Source organism: Uloborus diversus, chromosome 4, assembly GCF_026930045.1.
Source record: "Uloborus diversus isolate 005 chromosome 4, Udiv.v.3.1, whole genome shotgun sequence".
NCBI lineage: Eukaryota > Metazoa > Arthropoda > Arachnida > Araneae > Uloboridae > Uloborus > Uloborus diversus.
In genome coordinates, this window is record NC_072734.1 from 54,200,225 (window position 1) to 54,223,506 (window position 23,282).

General features: G+C 32.3%; 1 protein-coding gene across 1 annotated transcript; it reads right to left on the reverse strand.

The window, feature by feature from the left end:
• Positions 1-243: 243 nt before the first annotated feature.
• LOC129220407 (FAD-linked sulfhydryl oxidase ALR-like) lies at positions 244-23,124 on the reverse strand. Its single transcript, XM_054854823.1, has 3 exons — positions 22,930-23,124; positions 11,158-11,342; positions 244-457 (listed from the first exon to the last, which is right to left on the reverse strand). The coding sequence occupies exons 1-3, from the start codon at positions 23,071-23,073 to the stop codon at positions 295-297; spliced, it is 492 nt and encodes a 163-aa protein (XP_054710798.1). The 5' UTR covers positions 23,074-23,124; the 3' UTR covers positions 244-294.
• Positions 23,125-23,282: the final 158 nt, after the last annotated feature.

Sequence of the window (23,282 nt, forward strand, 5' to 3'; positions counted from 1 at the left end):
AAAAAATCTCTATGTAGCAAAAACAAATTCCTAGATTGGTCTCATTGTACCTTCATTCTCAGTTTTTGAACATTCTCACAGTAAACATGTTACAATAAGCAATTTTTTTCTTTTTTGTTACTTTTTATTGATGTCAAAGGAGCAATGCTCTAAATATAAAATATATTTTTTGATTTTGTGCTTTTTCTATAAAGACATCGCTAATTCATGGCAGAAAAAACAAGAGCAAAAGTTCTTTTGAAAATTTATTTACACCAGTTATTCAAGCAAAAATTAATGAAAATTTATGTGATATCAATCACATGATCCATCTTTCCATCCATAGCGCCATCTTTCATCTACCTTGGAACAATCAAATAACTTTTTCCCTAATTTTCTATTGACATCATTGTGCCTATCACACATCCACTTGGAGAGTTCCTTCTGGCTTCCAGTTTCTGGAGGATTCTGGGAAATGCTTTAAACAAAAGCAACACATTATTCAAATATGTGTTAGTGGTAAAAGATCAGTGGCAAGTCCATGGGAGATGCTGTGAGTTGCAGCCCTCTCTCCCCTAGAGCTAAATCAACAATTTTTATTTTTGAAAAACCATTACATCTGTTTGTTCTTACAATGTGTTTCAGTGGAAAAATTAATTCTTAAACAAATTCAACCAACACATGCTATTTTCCATGCAATCATTGTCCAATCTTTAAAATAAAAATGTAACTTGGATCTTTTTTCAGTTTGCTTAAGCTCTTGATATTTGAATTTATGATTATAGATTCAAAACACCTTCCTTCACTCCTCCAAGTTTTAAAAAAGATGGCAATAATTAGCTGAGGTCTGAAGTAACTTTCTCAAATTCTATTATGTATCCTCTCCAACCCCAATAGATAACATGGATTAGCCACTGAGAAAAATCAACATGCAAGGTGATATACTTACAAGGGGACCTGACAGTCTCAGAGAGCATCCACACTGTAAAGTAATAAAGCGCACTAGGCAAAACATTCTGAGAAAACACCCACTAAAGTTTAACGCACAGCTTATATACACTAGTAGAGATTTCTCACTAGCAACAGCCAGGGGCGGCTCTAGCAGTTTTGCCGCCCCGGACAAATTTCCAAAGTGCCGCCCCTCTCCACGGTAAAAAAAATCAAGCATTACAATTTTTGCATTACAAATATAGTCCCTTCTTTTTGGTAATTCCTCTTTTTTTTTTAAATATAAAACATTCTTTCAAAAAAAACGATAAGCCCCCACCCCCACCCCCTAAAATGGTCATGCTTGAAAGCAGTTTCGCGTTGTCTTCACGTATTCATCAATTCATCAATCCTAAGTACGACCATGGCTTTCCTGCACTTGGGCTGTGCCACCAGAAAATATTTATAGGGGGGGGGGTACGCTTAACAAATACCCGTATCTGCTAGAGGGGTCTGGGGGTTCTCCCTCGGAGAATTTTTTGAAATTATAGTCTTAAGAACGCAGTTTTAGACGCTCTGTGGCGGTTTAGACGGTGGAAAGTTTCAGAGGGTCTTTTGAGGGGGGAATTTTAAAAAACTGAAGTCTTAAAAACACGATTATAGGCGAAATGTGTTGACTTCAGAGTAAGGGTTGGGTCTTCGATGATTTTTTTTTTTTAAATAGATTTGAGATGACGTAAACTTTTCACCCCAATTTTTTGACACTGAAGTTCCAAAAGGCAGTTACCGACAAACTTTCATGATTACAGGAAAGGGCTCTTTGAATCTCTCCAAGAAACATTCCAAAAGAGAAGTAATAAAAAGCGATGTTTTTAAGCCATTTTCAAGGACTGGGGTGAGGGTTAAAAGGTCTCATCTTAATTTTTTGAAATTATAGTTTTTTCATTTTCAGATTGCATACGGGAGCATCGTCTCAATGTATTAAAAGAGGACTTCGCGCTAAGCACCTCAACAAAGCGTCGTTTTTAGACGATTTGTATGATATTAAAAGCAGGGTGAAACGAGATTTGAAGAGCACTTTAATGATTTTAACTGAGGGAGGAGGCTTCCGAAGCGTAGAATTTTAAGTATTTTCTTATTTTTTGATCGTCTAGTAAAAGTTAAAAAAAAAAAAAAGGAGAGGTGGGGGTAAAACAAATATGAAGTGTAGTGTGGGGTGTGATTAACTAAGAAATAATCTGTAACTATAGAAAAATTTAATTTTTAAGTTTCTTTTGAAAATAAATTAAGACTTTTTCACGACAATCGATATTTTTTCCAATTAAAATTGCTTTGTTTCCCTAAGGAGCATTAATTTCTTCTCTTTAATAGCATGGAACATTTTTTTAAAAATGCTCAATCTAGGAAGGGGGTGGGGGAGAGAGAGGAGTCCTGTGCGCGGATCCAATTCCGACAACATGCAGAAGTTCAAAAACTGGACCGTCAAATATGTATCATTATTTAAAACGTGGTAAATAATATAAATAAATACCTTTGTGCTGAACAGTAAAGTAACATAAAGTAACAACGTCTAAAAAGCACAAATTCTGCGAATTTGTGCTTTTTAGACGTTGTTACTTTACGTTACTTTAGTGGTATATAATAATTACCTGCTACGCAATTGCAATATTCCACGGCGCCCCTCCTCACGGGAAAAAATAAAAAGGGATAAATTGACAGTAAATACATGCCAATAAACCTTTAATAGATCATGCCAATAAATAAACAGCACAATGAAATGAAATCAAATTTATTAAAGCTGTACATTAAACTAGACAAAAAAAAAAAAAAGGGCACTTCAAAACAAACACCAAATTAACATGTCTTGTATTAAAGATCTCGAAACATAGCTGGATTATCAAATTATTGGAAGAAAAAAACAATTATAGTATTTAATTAATTTAACAATATTTCTTGAGAACAGACAGGATTTTGGAAGTGCTATGCATTACTGACAATTAAAGTGACAGCAAAGCAAAATACTAAAATGGACGAAAAAAATAGAATCGTTATTTTAAAAACATTAACTCATCTTTTTTTTTTTTAAATAATCATAAAGTAGGAATGCAATTAAACAATTTTTGTATTGGTGCATATTTTCATGACAGCTTAATGAAAATTACTTTCTCGTGTTGTACAAAAGTTTTAGAAGTCAGATTACTGTTTACCGATGTTTCTCTTCTTGTAGTAACTTATAATAACAGTTCAGTCTGCATCAAGTCTGTTAAATAACTAAAAATGAAAAAGAATACCAGGACAAAGGTTAGAATTCAATGTGTACTGCCCCCCCCCCTCCTCTAAATTATTACTACTGCGCACTTTAAATAAACACATTTAAAAGGCTTTTTTTCTTACTTTTAATTCTGCAAACTTAGTGATTATTTTTTTTTAAATCTATTTGTTCAGCTAACTCATGTTCAATAGCCAATGTAGTTAAACCATTTAACCTATCTTGAAGAGTTGTGGAGCGTAAGAAATTTTTTATTAATTTTAGTTTTGAGAAACTCTAACAGAAAATATGACATCAAATTCTTTGGCTTGTGAAACAAAAATAAGAACATTTAAAATGTCAGGTTAAGTATTTTTATATTTTTGTTTTGTTTTCTCGTCGATCTTATTTTGTAGCGAAAACGGCGAAAACAATAACAATGCAGATTAGGATTTAAAAATTAATAGCTACATACTTAAATTGAAAAAAAAAAAAAACCTGTTTATGAATATTTTGTTATTTTGAAATCAAGATTACGTGGGAAATAATTTGGCTGGTGTGTAAAAATTTCTTCTGGTTAATGAGATTTTAGCGTTTGTTGGACCCTGCATATCATCAGCGTAATTGTTATGTTCACAAATATGTGTGTAACAATAAAACATAGCTAAAGTTGGGAAATAAAATTTGGAATTTGATGCACGACTTAGTTAGTGTTGGTTTTCACAGCTGAAAGTACATATTTATGTAATGTAGCGTGACACATGACGACAGGGTGGAAGGGGAATCAGGTGTGACACTTTGATAAAAGGGGAATGAGAGGGGAGAGCTCACAAATACTGAAAAAGAAAAAGTAGCATTTTTATGGACTGCCTCCAGACAAATTATACGTAGTTTGTTTGTTTATTTTGTAATATTTTATTTTATTTTATTTGTTTATTTATTTGCTTCAGAAATATAAAGGCGTTATTAAGATTTAGACCATTCCATGCTTGAATAAAAAGTTAATAGGGGGTGAAGGTGGGTTAGGATTTAATATAAAAAGAAAGCAATTCTTTTCTAAATATATATTTACTACTCATGTTTCGTAAAATAAGTGCACCACGCGAAAAATTTAAACATAGAAAGGTACCTTGCGGTGCCTTTCCGTAAGAATTTTAGGATTACCATTTCCTACAAGAGTAATTTTTAACAGCTGAATAATTTGTTACAGAAGAATAAGATTTTTTTTTCTATAAGGAAAAAAAAAACTCGAAAGAAACAGCCTTAAAAATCAAGAAAAAGAATAGAAAACGTTTAATTTCAAATATTTTATCCTCCATTTCGGTTAAATATACTTTAACGGATAATCTGAATAGTTATTAAAAATTATCGATAAAGAAAATAATAGTCATAAAATACCATGTAAAAAAGAAGCATTCGAAATGAAAGCAACTTTTTTTCATGTGAAACTTTTTTCGAATACTTTGGTAACTATTTTAATTTTAAACACGTAACTGTAACGTTTATTTTCTTGGATGGCAAGAATTAAAAAAAATATCATAAGAAATTTCTTATCGAACGACAAATGACCAATATTAGAGACCGAAAACAGCTAAGGGGGGAGGGGTGGGGGCTACTAAATATTTTATGTTTTAATTTCGAATAAAAATTCTACGCATTTATATCATAATAAAAAAATTAGTAAAAAATAATTGTCACATAACATGATTTTTGTTCAGAAATATGGCCTGTATTATAATTCCCCCTCCCCTATTTAGTCTTTTTTAGGGCGTTCTTTTTATTTTTCCCCTTACTTTAGTGGATTTATCCGGGTTTTAATGCCACTTTGACTATTAAATTGCAAATGTAGAAGGGTCATTCTCCTGTTATACACGGGATATTTGCAGATTTTTAAAGTGCAAAAAAACAGTTAAAAAGGATGTTAATTCATATTTTTTTGCAATTGGATCATAAATCAAGATTCATTCTGAAATTTCAAATGCTATAGTGCTTCTATCCAATTCTCTTGCCTTTTGGTCAAATACATTAATTAGAAAAATTACAAATTTATTTAATTTGTGTCATGCACGGGACATGTATGAATGTTACTCTATCTCAGCTATAAGAATTCAAAAGTTAAAATAGTAGTTGTGTTTATAATGAAATAAAAACTAATACTGGCAATAATATATAGGGTCTGGTGGGGGAAAGTGGTCAATGGGGTAAAGTGGTCATACGTCAAATAAATGGCTATAGCTTGGAAATGAATGTTTGAATGAATGTGAAAATTTTATTTTAGAGTAAGGCAGTTAGAAACTACATTTTGAATACAATATTTTACAACTGGCAAAATTTTGTTCGGTAAAAAAAAAATATTTCGCGTGAACATTGAAAATTTTAAAATCTAAACACCTATTTTGACATCCTTGGGAAATTTTGTTTGTTAGAATTAGGAACAGATTGACTGTACAGGAAGCTTCCTACATGTCTCAAGAACTCTTACTCATTAGCAGTTAGCTGAATCTATTTTAGATAATTTTTTAAAACAATTTAAGTAAGATGGGGTAAAGTGGTCATAATATTAGGCTTAACGAATATTGTTCTTCTAATGTCACTTAATCTTTAGGTATGAGGCAGATACAAATTAAATATTAATTTTACTTAATATGTATTGTTTTTACAGTAAACGGGGTTAAATATACGAGTATATGCGTATATATATACGCATATATACTCGTGTAGACATGTACATAGACGTATTCACGTAAATGCGCCAATAAATACGTATATGGGTATCTGCAAGTATTTTTTATCAATACAGCCATACATTCTACTATACACGTATATGCTCGCTTATACTCGTAAACACGTATATATAAGAACACTTACGTACTTAGGTAGACACGTCTATACGCATACGTACTCGAGTAGACACTTACATACAAGCATATGATATAAAAGTATACAGGGTGAGCTTACATTCTTGAGCAAATTATTAAAAGGTGTTAGAGGAGAGGATAAGAAGTAGGAATCAATAAGGAACATGTGGTCACAAACACAATGCTGACGCGCTACATGCACGCAAAGTCAGAAATTGATGGATGCAAAAAAAATCAAATTTATATATATATATATATATATATATATATATATATATATATATATATATATAAATTTGATTTTTTTATATATATAAATTTGATTTATATATATATATAACAAAACTTTTGAAAAACTTTCATCAGCCGCTGCGCCTTTGTTGCGATGCGTGTATTAGAGCTACTACAGACCGTAACTTTCAACAACTGCTCTAAATATTTCTTAAAAACTAAAATGTTAGATAAAATCACCTTTGTGCAACAATTTTGTGCCCTGCTTTGCATCCATCAGTTTCTGGCTTTGTGTGCATGTAGCGCATCAGTGATTATAACTTCCTTATGATTCTTTGCTTCTTATCCTCCCCTCTCACACCCCTTTGATTTTTGTCCAAGAGCTTAGATTCACTCTGTAAGCCGACATGTATATAAGCGTATATTCTCGTGTATACATACATATACTGGTGTATACACGTACGGCTGTATATACGTCTATACAGCTATATAATCGTATTTACACGTATACATGCGCATATACTCGTGCTTCCATATTATATGTACGTGAGTAGACACGTACCCAAAGACGCACTAGATGTATCCACGAATTAACTCGTGTATACCGTATATGTATGTATGTACACTTACATATGCGTATATACGTCTACTATACACATATATACTCAAGTATGCACGTATTTTCTCGAGATACAAGTGCATACGCGCATATGATGTTCGTTTATACGCATATATACTCGTGACACGTACATATACGTGGCACGTATATACATGTGACACCTACGTACTCATGTAGACACGTATACACTCCTGTAGGTAATCACGTATACATGCTTATACACTCGTATATACACGTATATACTTGAGTAGGCATATCTAATTTATTATGTATCTACTCATATAGGAACGTGTTTACTCGTGTATAACACGACACGTATATATTCTTGTATACACGCATGTACTCGTGAATATACTTGTAACTATAAAAACAACTGAAATATACAAGTATTAGGGTTCTTTATAATGGTTTTGCATCTATTTTTAACTATGACCACTTTACCCCATGCTATGACCACTTTCCCCCACCCCATGGGGTAAAGTGGTCATAAAAACATAGGGAAAAGAAAGTTCTATAAAACTAATAAAATCAATATTTTTCTTCCTAAAATTTAATGTACCGTGTTCTTTAATAATGCAATGTAAAATATCAACAAAAAAAGTTGAAGTTTTTAAAGAATTTGTTGCATTTATTTTCCACCTAAGTTGAAAACCTACGATTTTATGACCACTTTACCCCACCAGACCCTACCATTTTAAATGAAAGTTCAATAAAAAGTATTTTACATAATAAATAAATATATATATATATATATATATATATATATATATATATATATATATATATATATATATAATATACTTTAAATTGTTATAATGTAACTAGTATTAGGATGATACGTTATTTAATACTAAAACATCATTGAAATATCTACCTAAATCTCCAAGCAGAAAAAAAAAAGGCTACGGTTCCTGCTATTGCAAAACCCCCGAGTCGGCGAAGCAATTGACAGGAAGAGAGGAAGAGAGCATGGAATAATCAGGGATGAATAATAGGGCAGTAAAGCACATAGCCTAGGGCCCAGCAGATCCCAGAATCAGGCGAGAGTTCTGATCAGACCCTGACCCCCCACCCATTCAGTCTCGTTTCCCAACCAAAACAGGCAACTGTTGACCATTTGCTGTCGGCGACAGCAATTAAGGTACAATAAACGAAGAGGAAAGAAAACCTTCACGTATTTTTCAGACTCCCAAGCTATTGTGCTCGCAAAATACTCTCATACAAATTTGCTCCTAATGTAAAATGTATTTTAGACATTCGAACCAAAATGCCGCCCCTCAAATTTGCCGCCCCGGACAGGGGTCCGGTTTGTCCGGCGCTAGAGCCGCCCCTGCAACAGCTCGGTGGCTGTGTGGTCAGCCAGTTGCATTCCCATGCTGTCGATCTGGGTTTGATACCCCTCGAAGAAATTTTTTATGTAAGTTTATGGGGGGGGGGGGGGGGTTGAGAAAGACTGTTACAGCTAATTGAAATTTGAATTGGAGATAATACTTTATTTTCCATACGTAATGTATTTTTTATAGAGAAATAGAGATAAATTCAATCGATTATAAATTATAGTTTGAGTTACCACAGCAACAAAATTAGGGTAAGACTTGTTAATCCAGGTAAATAAAACAGAGAATATATATGTATGCATGTGTGTATGTTCCCTATACAAATCCACAGTTTACGTCGGATCTTGACCAAATTTGGCAGGGAGGTCACCCGAGAAGGAACATATGGGTGTTTTCAAATGCCAAAAAGAACCGAACCGTTCAAATTTTATTTTTGGACCCGAAAATGGCATTAAATGGCTCTTTCTATCCAAAATAATTATTTGAACAGTTTGATTTTGTCACCATTCGAAAGCATACAAAAAACACTCATAGAGTTAACACATTTCCTTCGAGATCCAAAAAAAAGGCTGTAAATTCACCGGGAAAAAAAACTAAAAAACACCGTTATGCCTAATGGAACAAAAATTTTGTGTCGAAAATTTAAAGGTTGCTACTTTTTTCTTTCTTGACTGTGACTAAATAAAATTTTGTTTTTGTTCTGAGATAAAAATTTCCCCTTTTGATTATTATATGGCAATTTATCTTCTTTCTTTTTTTATTTTTAGGATTTTAATTGTATTTTTGGAGGGTTGCATTTAATTTTTTCGGGAACTTTTGATTTGACGTTTTCTTTCTTTGAGCATGATTATTTTGATGGGGAAATTCTGTATTTTTTTTCTCTCTAATTGAAGCCTGATTGTTGAACATGCGTTACTTAACAAAACTTTTATTTTTGAGGTAGACCGTGCAAAGCTGGGCAATGCAGCTAGTTTATGTGTAAAAGTTAACAATGTGTAGTTTTTATTTATCAATTATTTATTTATATACATTCACCAGAATGATAACTATCATAAAAACAATGAAAACAAACTGTTTTGACATCTTGCAATGTATAAAGAAAACTTGTTTACAGGAACAACCTTTTTGTAAAAGATTCGTAGGAAAACATACTTCATTAACATTCATGAAAATTTCTCTTTTGCCAGAAAGTTTGGAAGTATGCCAGGCATACCGAATCATTTTATTAAAAATTGGCGACGACAGTTGATGATGGACTATTGATTGTATGTTTATGCAGTCTTAATGGATTATGCAGTCTTTGTGGTCTCTTATTTTCAAAGAGATTCACACAATTTTGTATATGCTATATTAGATTCTTACCTGTCTATAAAAATAGACGTTGCAAGGTTGAACAAGTGAGGTAAATTTTTGTGAAAAAAAGAATTCTTCAAGAGATACTGAACCTGGGATGCATTGCACCGGAATCCTATAGGCTGACCAACCACATAGCTGCTACTGGCAAAAATCTGTACTAGTTTATAAGCTGCTCATAAAACTTTAGAGGCTGTTTCTGGGAATGTTCTGCCTAGTAAGCTTTATTACTTTACTGTATGGATACTCTCAAGGGGTACTGCTAGTCTGCTGAATTTCATCCCAATCTGAATTTCCCAGACCGTAAAGTCTCCTTGTTAGTTGTTGAACACAATCAAGATCAATGAGTTGTAATGCGATAAATCTCTAAGTATTAAAAACATGCAATCATTTCTTGCATGATTTGAACAAATTACTTTCACAAATAAATATCTTAAGCTGGATACAATTTTCAAGATTCTTTTAATAAAATGTTTTTGAAGAACTCAAGCTCATTCAAAACAAAATATCAGCTGTGTTGGTAGATGGGTTTGGTATTTTGTCTACTTTTTGAAAAAAGTTCGGGAAGGTGGAAAAAATTGGACAAAATGTTAATCTATTCATTTTCTATATGTTTAATGCGTACAATTGTTCGTATGATGCAAAATGCAATAAAATTATTACACAATCAATTCAGTTAAATTACAATTTTATTGCCACATATATTTTAAAAAAATTAATGAATCATATAACTAAAATAAAATGATAGCTTATAAATCGTAATCTAATAAATACAAAGTAAATATTAATCACAGTTTGGTACGACTAATGTTTTACTGTAGAAGTAATTAAATTCAACAAAATGAAACAGTTGAACATAGTTGCATTACAATATTGTTTCATATTACTAGAACAAGAAAGGATTACTTTCTCATGGTATAAATTTTTGAAAATACACATTAATGAATTTATTTTTAGCAAATAATCATACATTAGTTTTTATGAAACAATGCAATTTAATGGAAAAAAAAAAATATATATATATATATATATATATATATATATATATGTCTGTTTTCTGTATCATTAAATTTTTTAATTAAGATATTTGTTGGAATTTAAAAAATGTAAATTTAATTTTTCTCTTTAAGTCTGTTTACATGAAAACAGCCTAGAATGCTACAAGAAGTTATGGTTTAGTTTGCTGTAGATACTAAATCAAAAGTGAAAACATATACATTAAATTGAAACTTGAGCCATAATAAAAGAGTTTAGCTTTCAACTTAAATCAATGTCCAAGGGCGCCCATATGCAAAATTTTAAAGGGGAGGGGGGCTCAGATATGTTTTCCATGGCTTAGCAGGATATTTTCCCCATAGAAACCTATTTCAGTAGAGATTAGAATTATTAAAATTTGACGTTTTTAATAACTTATTCAGTATTTGTTGGAGAAGAAATGTTTTTACATTTTTGCAAAGAAAAAACCCTTGCCTCCCCCCCCCATATGGGCGCCCCTTGTCAATGTCATAACCAGTACAGATTTCATTTCAATAAAAAAAACCACGAATTCAATCAAGAATTCAAGAAAAAAGAATTGATTTCAAAAAACACAAGAAATTTACTTACTCTACTTTAAAGTCATCAGCACATTCTTTGCAAGGATAAAATTTTGAAAAGATGTTGATAAACTGATTCATCTCCTTTTGTTCAGTTGCTGTTGGCTTTTGTGGGTAGTATGCAGCCATTGTGTGTAAGAAACCCCATGTGGAGTGTCCTAACTCTTCTCTATCTAAAGGACATTCTTTTGTTGTCTAGAAGCAAAATGATAGATGTTCCATAAAATCAACATTGAACATCCTTATTCAGTAACATTTTGGCAGTTTTAATATAGAAATATGATAGAGTTGTGTATTACGGAGTACAACAAGTGTGCATAGCTAGATAAAATAGAAGCACACGTGCACGGATACATTTGATGCCGTGCATATACATTTGCTGCAGATATGTGCATTGACTGAAAATTGTTAATAATATTCATATTATGAACTGATTATCTTCCGAATTTGAAGATAAATTAATGAAAAATGTTCATTATTGCTTTTACAAACACACGATCGAAAGCAAAAGGGATTTTCTTTCTAAAAATTTTACTTTTTCACTGCTTGTTGATTTTCATCCTGCAGATAGTTTTGAGCTATGCGCTCAGAGACTTTATATTTTTATCTTATTATGCAAGTGTGTTTGTGTGCCTGTGTAGGGAGGATGGATTCAAGTCAACTCCATGGATGGGTCCAAGTCATGTGTATTAAGAGGCTACTTTGAATAGGCATTATGGTGCTAATCCAAGTTATGTCTAGTAGCTGGGGTCAATGCCTTTCATCCAGACAATGTGTGCTCAACCTGCCACTTCTCCCACACAATATGGCAATCCCCATGACGAACGTTACCATTAATATTTTCAGAAAGATTAATTTGTGAAGGCTTTTGTTCTCATATTGGAGCAGAGAGTACTCAGTAGCATATTAGAGTAGGATGGGCACCCCTGACTTGATGATAAAAAAAAAGTCTTCAATTATGTTTTTTTGCTATACAATAGAGTACCAGGCTTCATATGAAACTAGTGATGTGGATCGGGTAAATACCCAGCGGGTAGGTAAATATTTTTTGGGTATTTACCCGGGTATTTACCCAAGGCCTGGGTAAATACCCAAAAACTGGGTATTTTACAAAAAAATGCAAAAAGTGAAAGGGATTTTTTTTTAAAATCTAAATATAAAATAATTGGTAAAACTGACACATACATATGTATTACACAGTTTATACTATTTTTTATTTAAAGACTTGATGAAATTATGAAAGAAACATGTTGTGAAACACAGAATCTTTCTTTTCAATGTCATAATTAGAGAAGTATTTAAGCAATTTTATGATGAACTTCAGAATTTCAAAATCACAATCTAAGTTAGTCATATCCAAAATGAAAAAAAAAAAAAAAAAGGAAGCATGAGGGATGTTTGGAAGAATAAACTAAGAAATTATTAAGACTGTGATGTTATTTATTAATTTTATTGCTGTTTATGTGATAACGTGGCAAATATAGAAACAGTTTTCGCATTAGTAAGCAAAAAAATCAAAATATTGTTTTCTGTTGCCTTGCTCATTTGCATTTTGCTCCCCGGTACTTCATGATGAAGATTTATTCAAACTATTTTTAATACACACAATTAGTGATGTAGGGTGGGAAGGTAAATATTTTTTGGGGTATTCATCCGAAGGCAGGGTAAACCCCTAGTCATTGCGCATTTTGCAGAAAATTATTGGGTGGTATCAAAAGGTGAGGATTTTCTTTTTAAAACATAAATCGTAAAATGAGAGATTAAAATATAAAAATTTATGTATTATAATTTTCTTAATCAAAGGCTTGATGAAATCTTATCACTAAAAAAAAAAAAAACCTGTCAGAATTTAGAATGAACTATTCTAAAACTTAAATGGGATGTTTGCTTTTTTTTTTTTGTAACAAGTTAAGCTTTTTACTTTTTGTAGGATGACTTTTTATATCTGAAATTTGACTATCAACGTTGACTAGGCATATCCAACACATTTCATGTTAAATATCATATTAGATTGCTAAGTTTTTTTTCACACAATAATACTTTAAATATATGATCAAAATACATTTTTTTGGCAAAAATTTATTGTTCTGTATATGGTTGGTTATATATACATAGTGGAATACATACAGAAAAGTATTTTAGTTGAATATAGATTTTTGAAATAAATACCCGGGTAAATACCCATTTTGGGTATTTACCCAGGTATATACCCTGGGTATTTACCCCTAAAAATAAATACCCGGGTATTTTACATCACTATATGAAACTGAATGTTTTGATAGGTATAATCACTACTCTATGTTTTGTGTTGCACATATATATGCAAGCTCTGACAAACGCTGGATGATAGTCTGATATGACAACTAGATTTCCAGCATTAGAGTCTAAAAATTTGAGAACAAACTTCTCTCTCTCAAGCTTTACCATAACTCTGAATCAGTTGTTTTCCAAACCTATGATTTTCATTATTAGTTTTCAATTGGATGGCCTAGTTTTTACTTTATTTGCGTCATTTCTTTCAATTATTGTGCTGTTATTTTGGGAATATTTTTACTTAATTTTTGCATGAAGCGACATTTTCAATGCTTTTATTGTCCTAAATGGTAAGTTCAAAACATTCACTTTGAAAACTCTAAGGAGATTCAGAAAAATAATGTGTGTTGTGTGTGTGTTTCATAAAAATTAAAATAATCTTTTCTTTGAAAAATTAGAACTTAGAAACTTAGCTTTTTTTCAGGCTCTAGAATGAGAATTTGTCCATTCCTTGTTATATATGCATGAGGAAAGAAAGTGAGAGCATAAGTACCAACCCTAAAATGACCTCAATCCCACAGTCCCAATGTGCTGCTTTTCCCTTAAAGCATCGCTAAAATCTGTTTTTCTGTTAAATTTCCACCAAATGTAGTAAACATAAAAAAGTTGGATTTTTCAACATTTTTGTGGGGGACTTTTCAACATTCGTTGTTAACAGTAAAATATAATCCTTTAACCAAGGAAAAAATTTCATACTAATTCAAGTAATTTTATAGAGACAATAGAAATTGTCTCCCCCCCCCCATGACACTTATATAGTTCTACACAATATACCGACAGCCTGGCTATCCTATCCAGAGACTGCATTTTCATCCTTGTTCGGGATAAGAAATAATTCCAGTTGAGCTGGAGGCAGATGTCACCTCATTGAAGCTGAGAGTGTGAACAAACTGGTAGATAGTGTGAAATTATATAACCAGCGAGTGTCTGCAACAATTCAACTCGTCAATTGAAAGCAAAGCTTGAAGAGAAATAAGCAGAGAGTTGCTTTAAGGACAATAACTTATTGCTTAATACCTTTGTATGTATTTTCTATAAGCTTCAGTTACTAGTGGCATATTAAGTTATTTTTCAACTCAAGGCGATACTTAAGGGGTTAAACCCCTCCGGGTTTTACCAAGACCGTATCCAGAAAAATTTTTCAGGAAGGGCGCGGATTCACACATTGCCCTATACATATATACACACATACACACATAAATATATTCACCACAGAAGAAGTGTTTTTGTGTCAATTTTTAATGATTGCACTGTTGTTATTTTTATTTTAATTTCTTATTATTTTTTTATTTATCTTTGTAGTGGTAAGGATCACAGGAGAGTGTCCCTTTAAGTCGGATATAGAACCTCCATAATTTCAGGGGATCTGGTGGTTTCTCTCTTGGGAAATTTTATGAAAAATAGATATAAAAATCTGTATTTTGAGGCCTTATATGGGGTAATTAAGACTACAAAAATATGAAAAAAAATGGGCAAACAAAGTCTTTTAAAAGTTATGCACTCTTTTGCAAATCAAGATCAATCAAAATAAAAATTCACGAAATACACCATCAGCTCAGTGATTTCCAGCCGAGGACTGCAGTTTCGTGCTTATTAGCACTCATCAGCCCGGCATAGGAAAGTGACTGAGCTGGAGATGGAAAACATCTTAAGGAAGCCAAGAGTGCCAAACAAACTGGCAACTAATATAGAATTAGCACAGACCAGACAAGTGACCGAAGCAATAGTTTGGTTCAACTCAAAGATGTATTTCTGCCTTAACTCTGGCTAATGGGCAATAATTTACTGAAAATTGCTTGCTCGACAAATCATTGACATTAATCAACAGAAGAGGAAAAATGAGAGAGGAGAAAAGATAAGCACATCGTCATTTACACATATCGGCTTTTAGTGTAGTTTGTGTTTGATCACTTCCCCAACATCCCTCCTCCCCTTTCATCAAATGCCTTACAGTATAAAAATTGTATAAAATGGTTTGAAAGAAATGGTATAGAAATTCTGAAAAGAAGAACGAAAGAGTAATATTCTGGCCATTTGGACAATTCATACTTCATTTTCTTGATAAGAGACAAAATTGAAGAACTTTTCAAGGAATTTTAAAAACTTAAATAATTTTGAAAGATTCTAGAACAGTTGAAATTATTTAAAGCACTTAATTTGCACTTTTCAGAAGTTGATTGCACAGTCTTACAAGATGATTATAACTTTATAAGACACACCCGTTTTAAGTTAAACATAAATATAACATAGCTGCCAACCTCAAGATAAAAAAAATAGGAGCACTTAAGGGAAAAAATAGGAGCAATGAGGGTTAAAATAGGAGCACCAAATCGTGGCCTGTGCTAAACTTTCCTTCAGTACCGTAAGTTTCTATAAGTTCTAAGCACCATTACAATGCGTTTTTGAATTTTCATGTTAGATTTTCAACAAAACTACAGCCAAGTATAAGATAAAAATATTTTACATTAAAAAAGCATCATTACGTAGGTACATATTGGAAATTAAAAAAAAAAAAAAAAAAAAAACATGATTACTGTTTGATTCAATAAAACTGCAACCCTTTTTAAAAATATTCCTTTATACATATCCTACATGTATTGAAAATGCATTGCATAAGAACATATTGAAGATTTAAAAAAAAAAAAAAAAAAACACAATTACTTCTTATACTTGAAAGTAAAGCAACTCATAGTAAAGGTCAAGACTTGGAAATCTTCTAAGTGGCCAGTGGCCACTAGACTCCAAAAACTTAGTGGCCACCACTGTCACCAAGTTTTGAAACACAAACTGGAGGGGAGATAGGGCAGTTTTTACAACTTTCATGAAAAAAATAGATGAATAGGACTTCACACATTTTAAAATAGAGTCATTCAATACTTTTTTTGTACGTGGAAAATTCAAGTTAAAATAGATTTCTGATTTATTAAAAAAAATAAATAAATAAATGAGAAGTCAGCAGGAACCTTCATTTTAGATGAAATGGTTTCAGTTTATAACAAAGCCTCCGAGGCAATAAGGATAAAAAATACAGATAAAACTTTTCTTTCAAAAAAATAATTTTAAAAAAAACCATAACTTTTTGCCTTTTGTTATTTTTAATAGTTTGCATTGAGACAAACAACTAATTCTGTTTTCGGAAACTTAGGCTATTAATAGTCTTGTCTACTTCCATGTTGCAAATGACCAAACATGGCAACAATGCAAAAAATTTATGATGATAGATTTTTGAATTTGTTGCATTAAAAGTAATTATAAATAATTAAAAATCCTTAAAAAAACTAAAATTTAGATGAAATAGACAGTTTTTAGCACATTAGCATCCAAACCAATCAGGATAACATAATATTCTGAAGAATTTTTTTTTTTTTTTCATTTTTCAAGAAAAAAATGAAGAATTTTCCGGGGAAAAAAAAAGAAAAAAAGAAGTCCATTTCGCATTATTTTCAATAGTTTGCACTGCAATAAACATATAATTCCGATTTTAAAAACTTGGCCACTTTAAGAGTTTTGTGTACTTAAATCTCGCAAATGACCAAATATGGCGACTAAGTCAAAAATTCAGATATAAAATTTTGAATTTGTTGCATGAAAATAATTTGAAAATAACAAATCCCCATGAAACTACAATTTAATTGAGAATCTTTAGCACATTCGTGTAGGGATAAGATGAAATTTTAAATAGTATACTTGTTTTCATTTCTTAATAAAATTATTTGAAATAACCAAAAAAAAAAAACATTTTGCAGCGCATTTTGCTGATTTTTATTAGTTTGCAGTTAAAAGAAACCCCCAATTCTGCTTTGTCTTTGAAAACGAAAGCACTTAAGCATCGTCTACTTCCATCTTCTGAATGACCAAACATGGCGGCTGTGTTTTGCAAGTAGCTGAAATGCTCGATGAAAAAACGATGTTCTCCGATGGATTAGCGCTATCCACTCAGTGTTTATCTTGACACTAATGCTTCCAGGGCATCAAATTGCCTCCTCTTTTGTTGAGTTTGTGCACAATTCCTACCTTCCAGGATAGGGAAATTTCTTTTTCCTCAGAAATCGAAAAGTGTACAAGCAAAGTCAAAAAACGGAGTTTTTTGGAATAAATCGGATTTTCGGAGTACACAATAAAAATCGGAGAAACTCCGGGAAAAACGGAGCATTTGGAAGCTATGATATAACAAAATATTTCTCAAAGCGAACATTTTTTTTCAAACACAAGCAGTGCAGAAAATGAAATAGAGTAGAGTAACTGTTACATTTTTTCCCCATGTTTAAGATATTAACAGTATGCAGTAGAAGTAAGATAAAATCAAGCAATAACAAAAGAATTTCCACAATACTGAATTTGGTATTAAATAAATGGCAAGACATGGAACATATCACTCACAAAAATGTATATTGAAAAATATGCTAGAAAAACGCGAGATTCATGATTTTTGCATTTTTAACCGACTTCAAAAAGGAGGCGGTTATCAATTCATACCGTATGTATGTTTTTTTTTTTTGTTTGTCCACTCATAGCGTCTCACCTAGTGAACCGATTTTGATGATTCTTTTTTTAATGGATAGGGGATGGCTCAACTTAGGTCCCATTACTTTGTTTGACCATATTTGTTCTTTGGAAAAAAAGTTATGGGCAAAAAACAGTAAATTTTATGCAATTTCCCTATTAAATGATTTTGCAGCGAAGTTCGCACTTTTCATCCGTGGATAACGGTGGCTCAGTGGTAGAATTCTCGCCTCCCAGGCGAGCGACCCGAGTTCAAATCCCGACTAGGAAAAAGTGAATTTTACTAAAATTTCGTTTCTACTGTTTCCCGTATTTTCTCGAATTTTCTATTAATTTCTGTATCTTTCCAAGTCTGGAAAGTTCCAGCACTTTCTCAAGTTGTATATAAGGAGATGTAACGTTCATTCGTGGTTCTGAATAAAGATCTCGAGTTGAGACTAACGAGTATTCGCTTCATTTGGCTTTCACATTGTCTTCGCTATCTTCATCTACGCGACAATAGGAAACTCATTGTTATAAAAGTTTGGTGCCATATAACATTAATAGTAATTGTAATGATAATTTTGAATGAAGGCTTCTCTGAAGCAAGCATCAAATTTCTTCAAGGGATATTTCGATAATGGGGAATCTGGTGCTGTCGTCTCATTTTTGGCGTAAATAATTTTATTTTAGTAACCCTGCTGATTTATAGTAACCGTATGTGAATTATCAAAATCTTCCTTTCTTCAGTGCTATTGCTCCATAGTAGGGGTAAACCTAACCTGGAAGCGAGGTGATGCAGTGATTAGGATCTGCTTAGCCTTCACAATGCTACCATTAGGTTTGACTCAACTACTCTGTAGTATTTTTATCATTATCATCTATGCCGATAACAGATGATCGGGACTAAGTAAGAAAATACAGGATTGCATCATGAGAAACTTAGATGCTGTGGAATGTAAATTAGTTAGGAAAAACGTAATACTTAAATGGTTATAATTAAATTAACTACACATGATTTCCAGAGAAGAACAAAGATAAGTTTTTAGTGCCAATCGCTTAAAGTTTAACGCGTGTCAATAGTTTTTTTTTAGTATGGAGCATTTTTAAGAAAAAAATGTGAAGTTGCGTGATGGTAACTTCTTATTATTTCTGAAATACCTACATTTACACTAAAAAGAATGAAATAAAAAAATTTTGAAAAAAAAAATAGAACCGACTTCAAAATTGCTCTAAAAAGTGAAAAATAATTTTATTCTTCAAACACCATCGATAATGCTTTTAAACATAATTTTTGAAGTTGGCGCAAAAACGATAGATAAAATCATTCACAGCCATAACTCAAATACAACTTTAAATTTAACCAGGACCAGTTTCTTCACTATCACATACATTATGCATTGATGACGGCATATTTGAATCAGTGCTCGAAATTAGCGGTCGTTAGTCGTATTTTGCAACTGTAAATTTCATTTTGACGACCGCGATTTGAAACGTAGTCGTCACTGTGACGCCTAGCTTTCCCCCCTACTAAGCTTTCACTTTCGGAAGATTTGTCTCCAAAAACATCTGCGTGCGTTGCGATCGAGGAAAATTTCCTGGAAGTATCGCTTTCAGTCGGAAAAGATTGAACAATCCCCCCCCCCCCACCTTCGCCCGCGAACTGTAGCAGCCAGTGTCATTGCAAGCACACCCCTCCATTCCTCCTCTTTCTGGAGTAATCTTTTCTCCCCTTTGTTCCCTTAGTGTTGTTTACCCCCGATCGCCCCACCCCTCCAAAACCGGACTCATCTCAGGGTTGTTTGAGCAGATAGTCTGATCTTTTTCATGTTTCAAGTTCGACCCCCCGTCGTAACACGAACGCACGGCGAGCACGAGGATCCCTTTTTTTTCCCACAGGATTTCGCTCATCTTTTTTTCTTTATTTTTTTTTTTTTAATCATCGCTACCATCATTTTTTTTTTTTTTTTTTTTTTGAAAATATAAGTAAACGTAACTTAAAGTCACATTTTACGCCACTAAATACTAGCGGAAATAAACGGCCAAGGATTGCCGATGAAGTCGAAATAGAAAAAAATAATGACGAAGTAGATGTGACTTCTAAATGTACACGGAAAAGTGTCAACGCTGCAACTTTCATCAAGTGGCAAAAGCAGTTTCCGTGGTTGGAAAGAAAGGGTGAAGACCTGATGGTATGTAAAGTCTGTAAAGATTTTGAAAAAAAAGAAGATACTGGATTCATCGATGGTTGTCCTACTGCAAGATTCGAAACAATAAGTAGTTTTCTTGTTGATTAGTGCAGGCGGTTCATTCGTTTTTTTTTATTTTTATTATTATTTCTAAAGATATTTATTAAATTGGGCTTAATTGTTTTTCAAAACACATCATAAATGCAATTTTCAATACTGAACACGTTCTTCTCGGAATAATAGTTCCGGTGTTTGAAATATTGCAATCCTTTTGCATCTTGCCGATATTATAATACTTTTAAAATATAGAAGTTATTTTTACATATGCTACGATTAGGTTAGCTTTTTTTCTTTTTTATTTTAATTTATAACATATTATTTTTTCAAAACATGCGGACAATGAGCACGTGCTTTGCGGGAAGTGTATTCTCGCTTTTGACCTTTCAATCCTTTTGCATCTTGTAAATATATTAATATTTTTTGACAATTAGTCGCATGCCACTTCAGATTAACTTATTTTCTGCGTTTGTTTTTCTTTTTAATGAGTAAATTTATTTTCGAAAGCATTCCAACACTAAACTTGTACTTTGTGGAAATTGCGTATCGTGTTCGAGATTGCAATCCTTTTGCATCTTGTCAATATTTTTAATACTTTTAAAATCTAGAATTTTTTTTTGGTTTTATGTCACTAAATTAAGTTAATAGTAATTATGGTACTTGTATAAACTTAGCAGGTGATTCCAAAATGCATTATTTTAATGCATAGTACATATATATCAGCTTGTTTTCATGCATATTATAGCTTAGTATAAATTTCAGCATGTTATTGAACACATTTGCAAATTGCAACCAAGTAAAGCATAACGGCACCTAAGAAAAAAATATTGGTTGCCAATGGCACCTAAGTAGCTGATGCTAATTTCGACCTCTGATTTGAATAGCGATATAAATGTTTCGTTCGTAACTTTGGATGCTTTTCTGAAAAAAAATATGAACGAAGCATGGTTACCCTGGATTTTACGTTTTGTTTTTGTGCCAACTTCAAAAATTATGTTTAAAAGCATTATCGATGGTGTTTGAAGAATAAAATTATTTTTCACTTTTTAGAGCAATTTTGAAGTCGGTTCTATTTTTTTTTTCAAAATTTTTTTTTATTCAGGATGTATCAAGGAGCTGAATTTGGCACACTTTGGTAACCAGATACTAGCCCAATCAGAAACTAGGGGTCCAGCCCTTGGGGAGTGTACAGCTCGAAATCAGCACAGTGTAAGTTTTATAAGAGTTTTAAGAGGAGGAGTTCAGGGGCATGCACAGGGGGAGAAGTGACACCTGTTGGCCCAGGCCCGAGCCTGAAGTGGGTCAAATATTTTTAAAACTAGGGGGGAAATAGGGGTACTCGTTATGGAGGGGGGGGGCAAAAAGTCATTTGTGACGGCCCCAAAATTTCTTTGCATGCCCCTGGAGGCGGGCAAGCCTACCAAACTAACAAGGGGCCTGCCTGCCTTGGCCTTAGACAGCCCTGAAATGAATTGGGAAAGACAGCAGGAAGTTCTAATTAAGGGTCTAAATTTCAAGTATGTTTTGCAGTTAATGAGAACAAAAAACTGCTTTTTCTATATTTTTTCAAATTTTCACTCATTTAATAGTTACAAAATTTAGAATAAAAAAAACTTGGTTATTTTCCTTTTTCTGACAAAAGATAAAAAAAACTTTCTTCTGTTTTACTATACAAAACTTTTCTGGTTTCGAGGAGGAGGCGTTCCCCCCCCCCCCCTGGATACGACCCTGGGTTTTACCCCCTAGAGCTAGTTAAGTTTTAAGAGTTAAACCCTTCCCAATGAGAAAAAAAAATAAATAAAAAAAAAGGAAAATTAAGATCATGTACAATTGACTTAAATTAACCTTAAGGCAAATGTTAATGAACAGTACTTAGAAGTACTGTTAAAAAGGTTTTTTTTTTTTTTTTTAAATTTCTTTTAAGTTTTGCAGCAATTTATGAAAGCTTCGGGGAGAAAATTGACATTGCCCCCTTGCCTTTGTCAGTGATATGTCTTGATTTTTAGTTTGAAAATGCTGGTCACATTAGTCAAGAGTTTTGGTTTCAAAACATATTTCCAACCTTAAGACATTTTAAGAACATGTAAAAGCTGTTTTGACCCTTCCCACCCTCCAAGGAATTTTCTATAATTTAATATTTATAAAATATACCAGTTTTGTTATGCACAAATGACTCGCATTGGCAAAAGATTTATCCAAATAATTATAAAATAAAACACATATAGCCCACGGATGGAATAGTGATTTACAACTAATTATTTAAAATTTATAAAACATCTAAATGTTACAGAACTTTATCTTTTTCTAGAAATAGGTTAATATTAGCAGTGTAAATCATTAATAAGCTCAAATTGTCAAGTTGAATCACTTAAAAACTTTTCTTTTTTATGAATAATCAAATTTGAGAATGTTCAGATTTTAGCAACAATTTAAAGAAAATAAAAATTGGGTTCCTTTTTTATGTGGATGAAGAGTCTAAAAATAAATTAAATGAGGGTTCAGAGTTTCACATAACATAATTTATTATGCAAGAAAAAAAGGATACTGAGAGTTTTACATCCTATTAACGGAAGAGACAATAATAATATGATTTACCAAAATAAAATAGAAACATTTAAACATTGTACAATATACAATTGGTGAGATTGTTCATGACTCTATAGTTGATGAATGTTTTTAAATATTCAATTATAAGCATTGCAAAATAAAACATTCCAAAATTTCATACCATTGCATCATACCTCTTGATTAATTCCAGTATCTAGGCTAGTTTTCCTGTTTGGGTTTCGGGTGGTCTGCTGTTTAGTCCATTTTTTGAAATCAGTGCAAGCTCGACATATCTCTTGCTTTGGAGCATCATCATTATACGAATAACGGGAACTCATTTATTTAAACATTTATTGAAACTGTATCAGACCGGCATTGCACTTTTGTTTATTTACATAAGAATAGCAACAGAATGTTGCCAGAACCGATAATTATGCTCATTGATTTAGTCGTATACTTGGAGAATAAAAAGTAATACTGTATATGTAACGTTTATGGAATGAAATATTACCAATTATTTAGTTTATCACAAGTTTCAATAAAATTT

Coding starts and splice junctions, on each gene's coding strand:
- LOC129220407 (XM_054854823.1), bottom strand. CDS start 23,073: ATGAGTTCCCGTTATTCGTATAATGATGATGCTCCAAAGCAAGAGATA. Junction 11,343..22,929: donor ATACTGGAATTAATCAAGAG/GTATGATGCAAT, acceptor TTTTGCTTCTAG/ACAACAAAAGAATGTCCTTT. Junction 458..11,157: donor GCTGATGACTTTAAAGTAGA/GTAAGTAAATTT, acceptor TTTTGTTTAAAG/CATTTCCCAGAATCCTCCAG.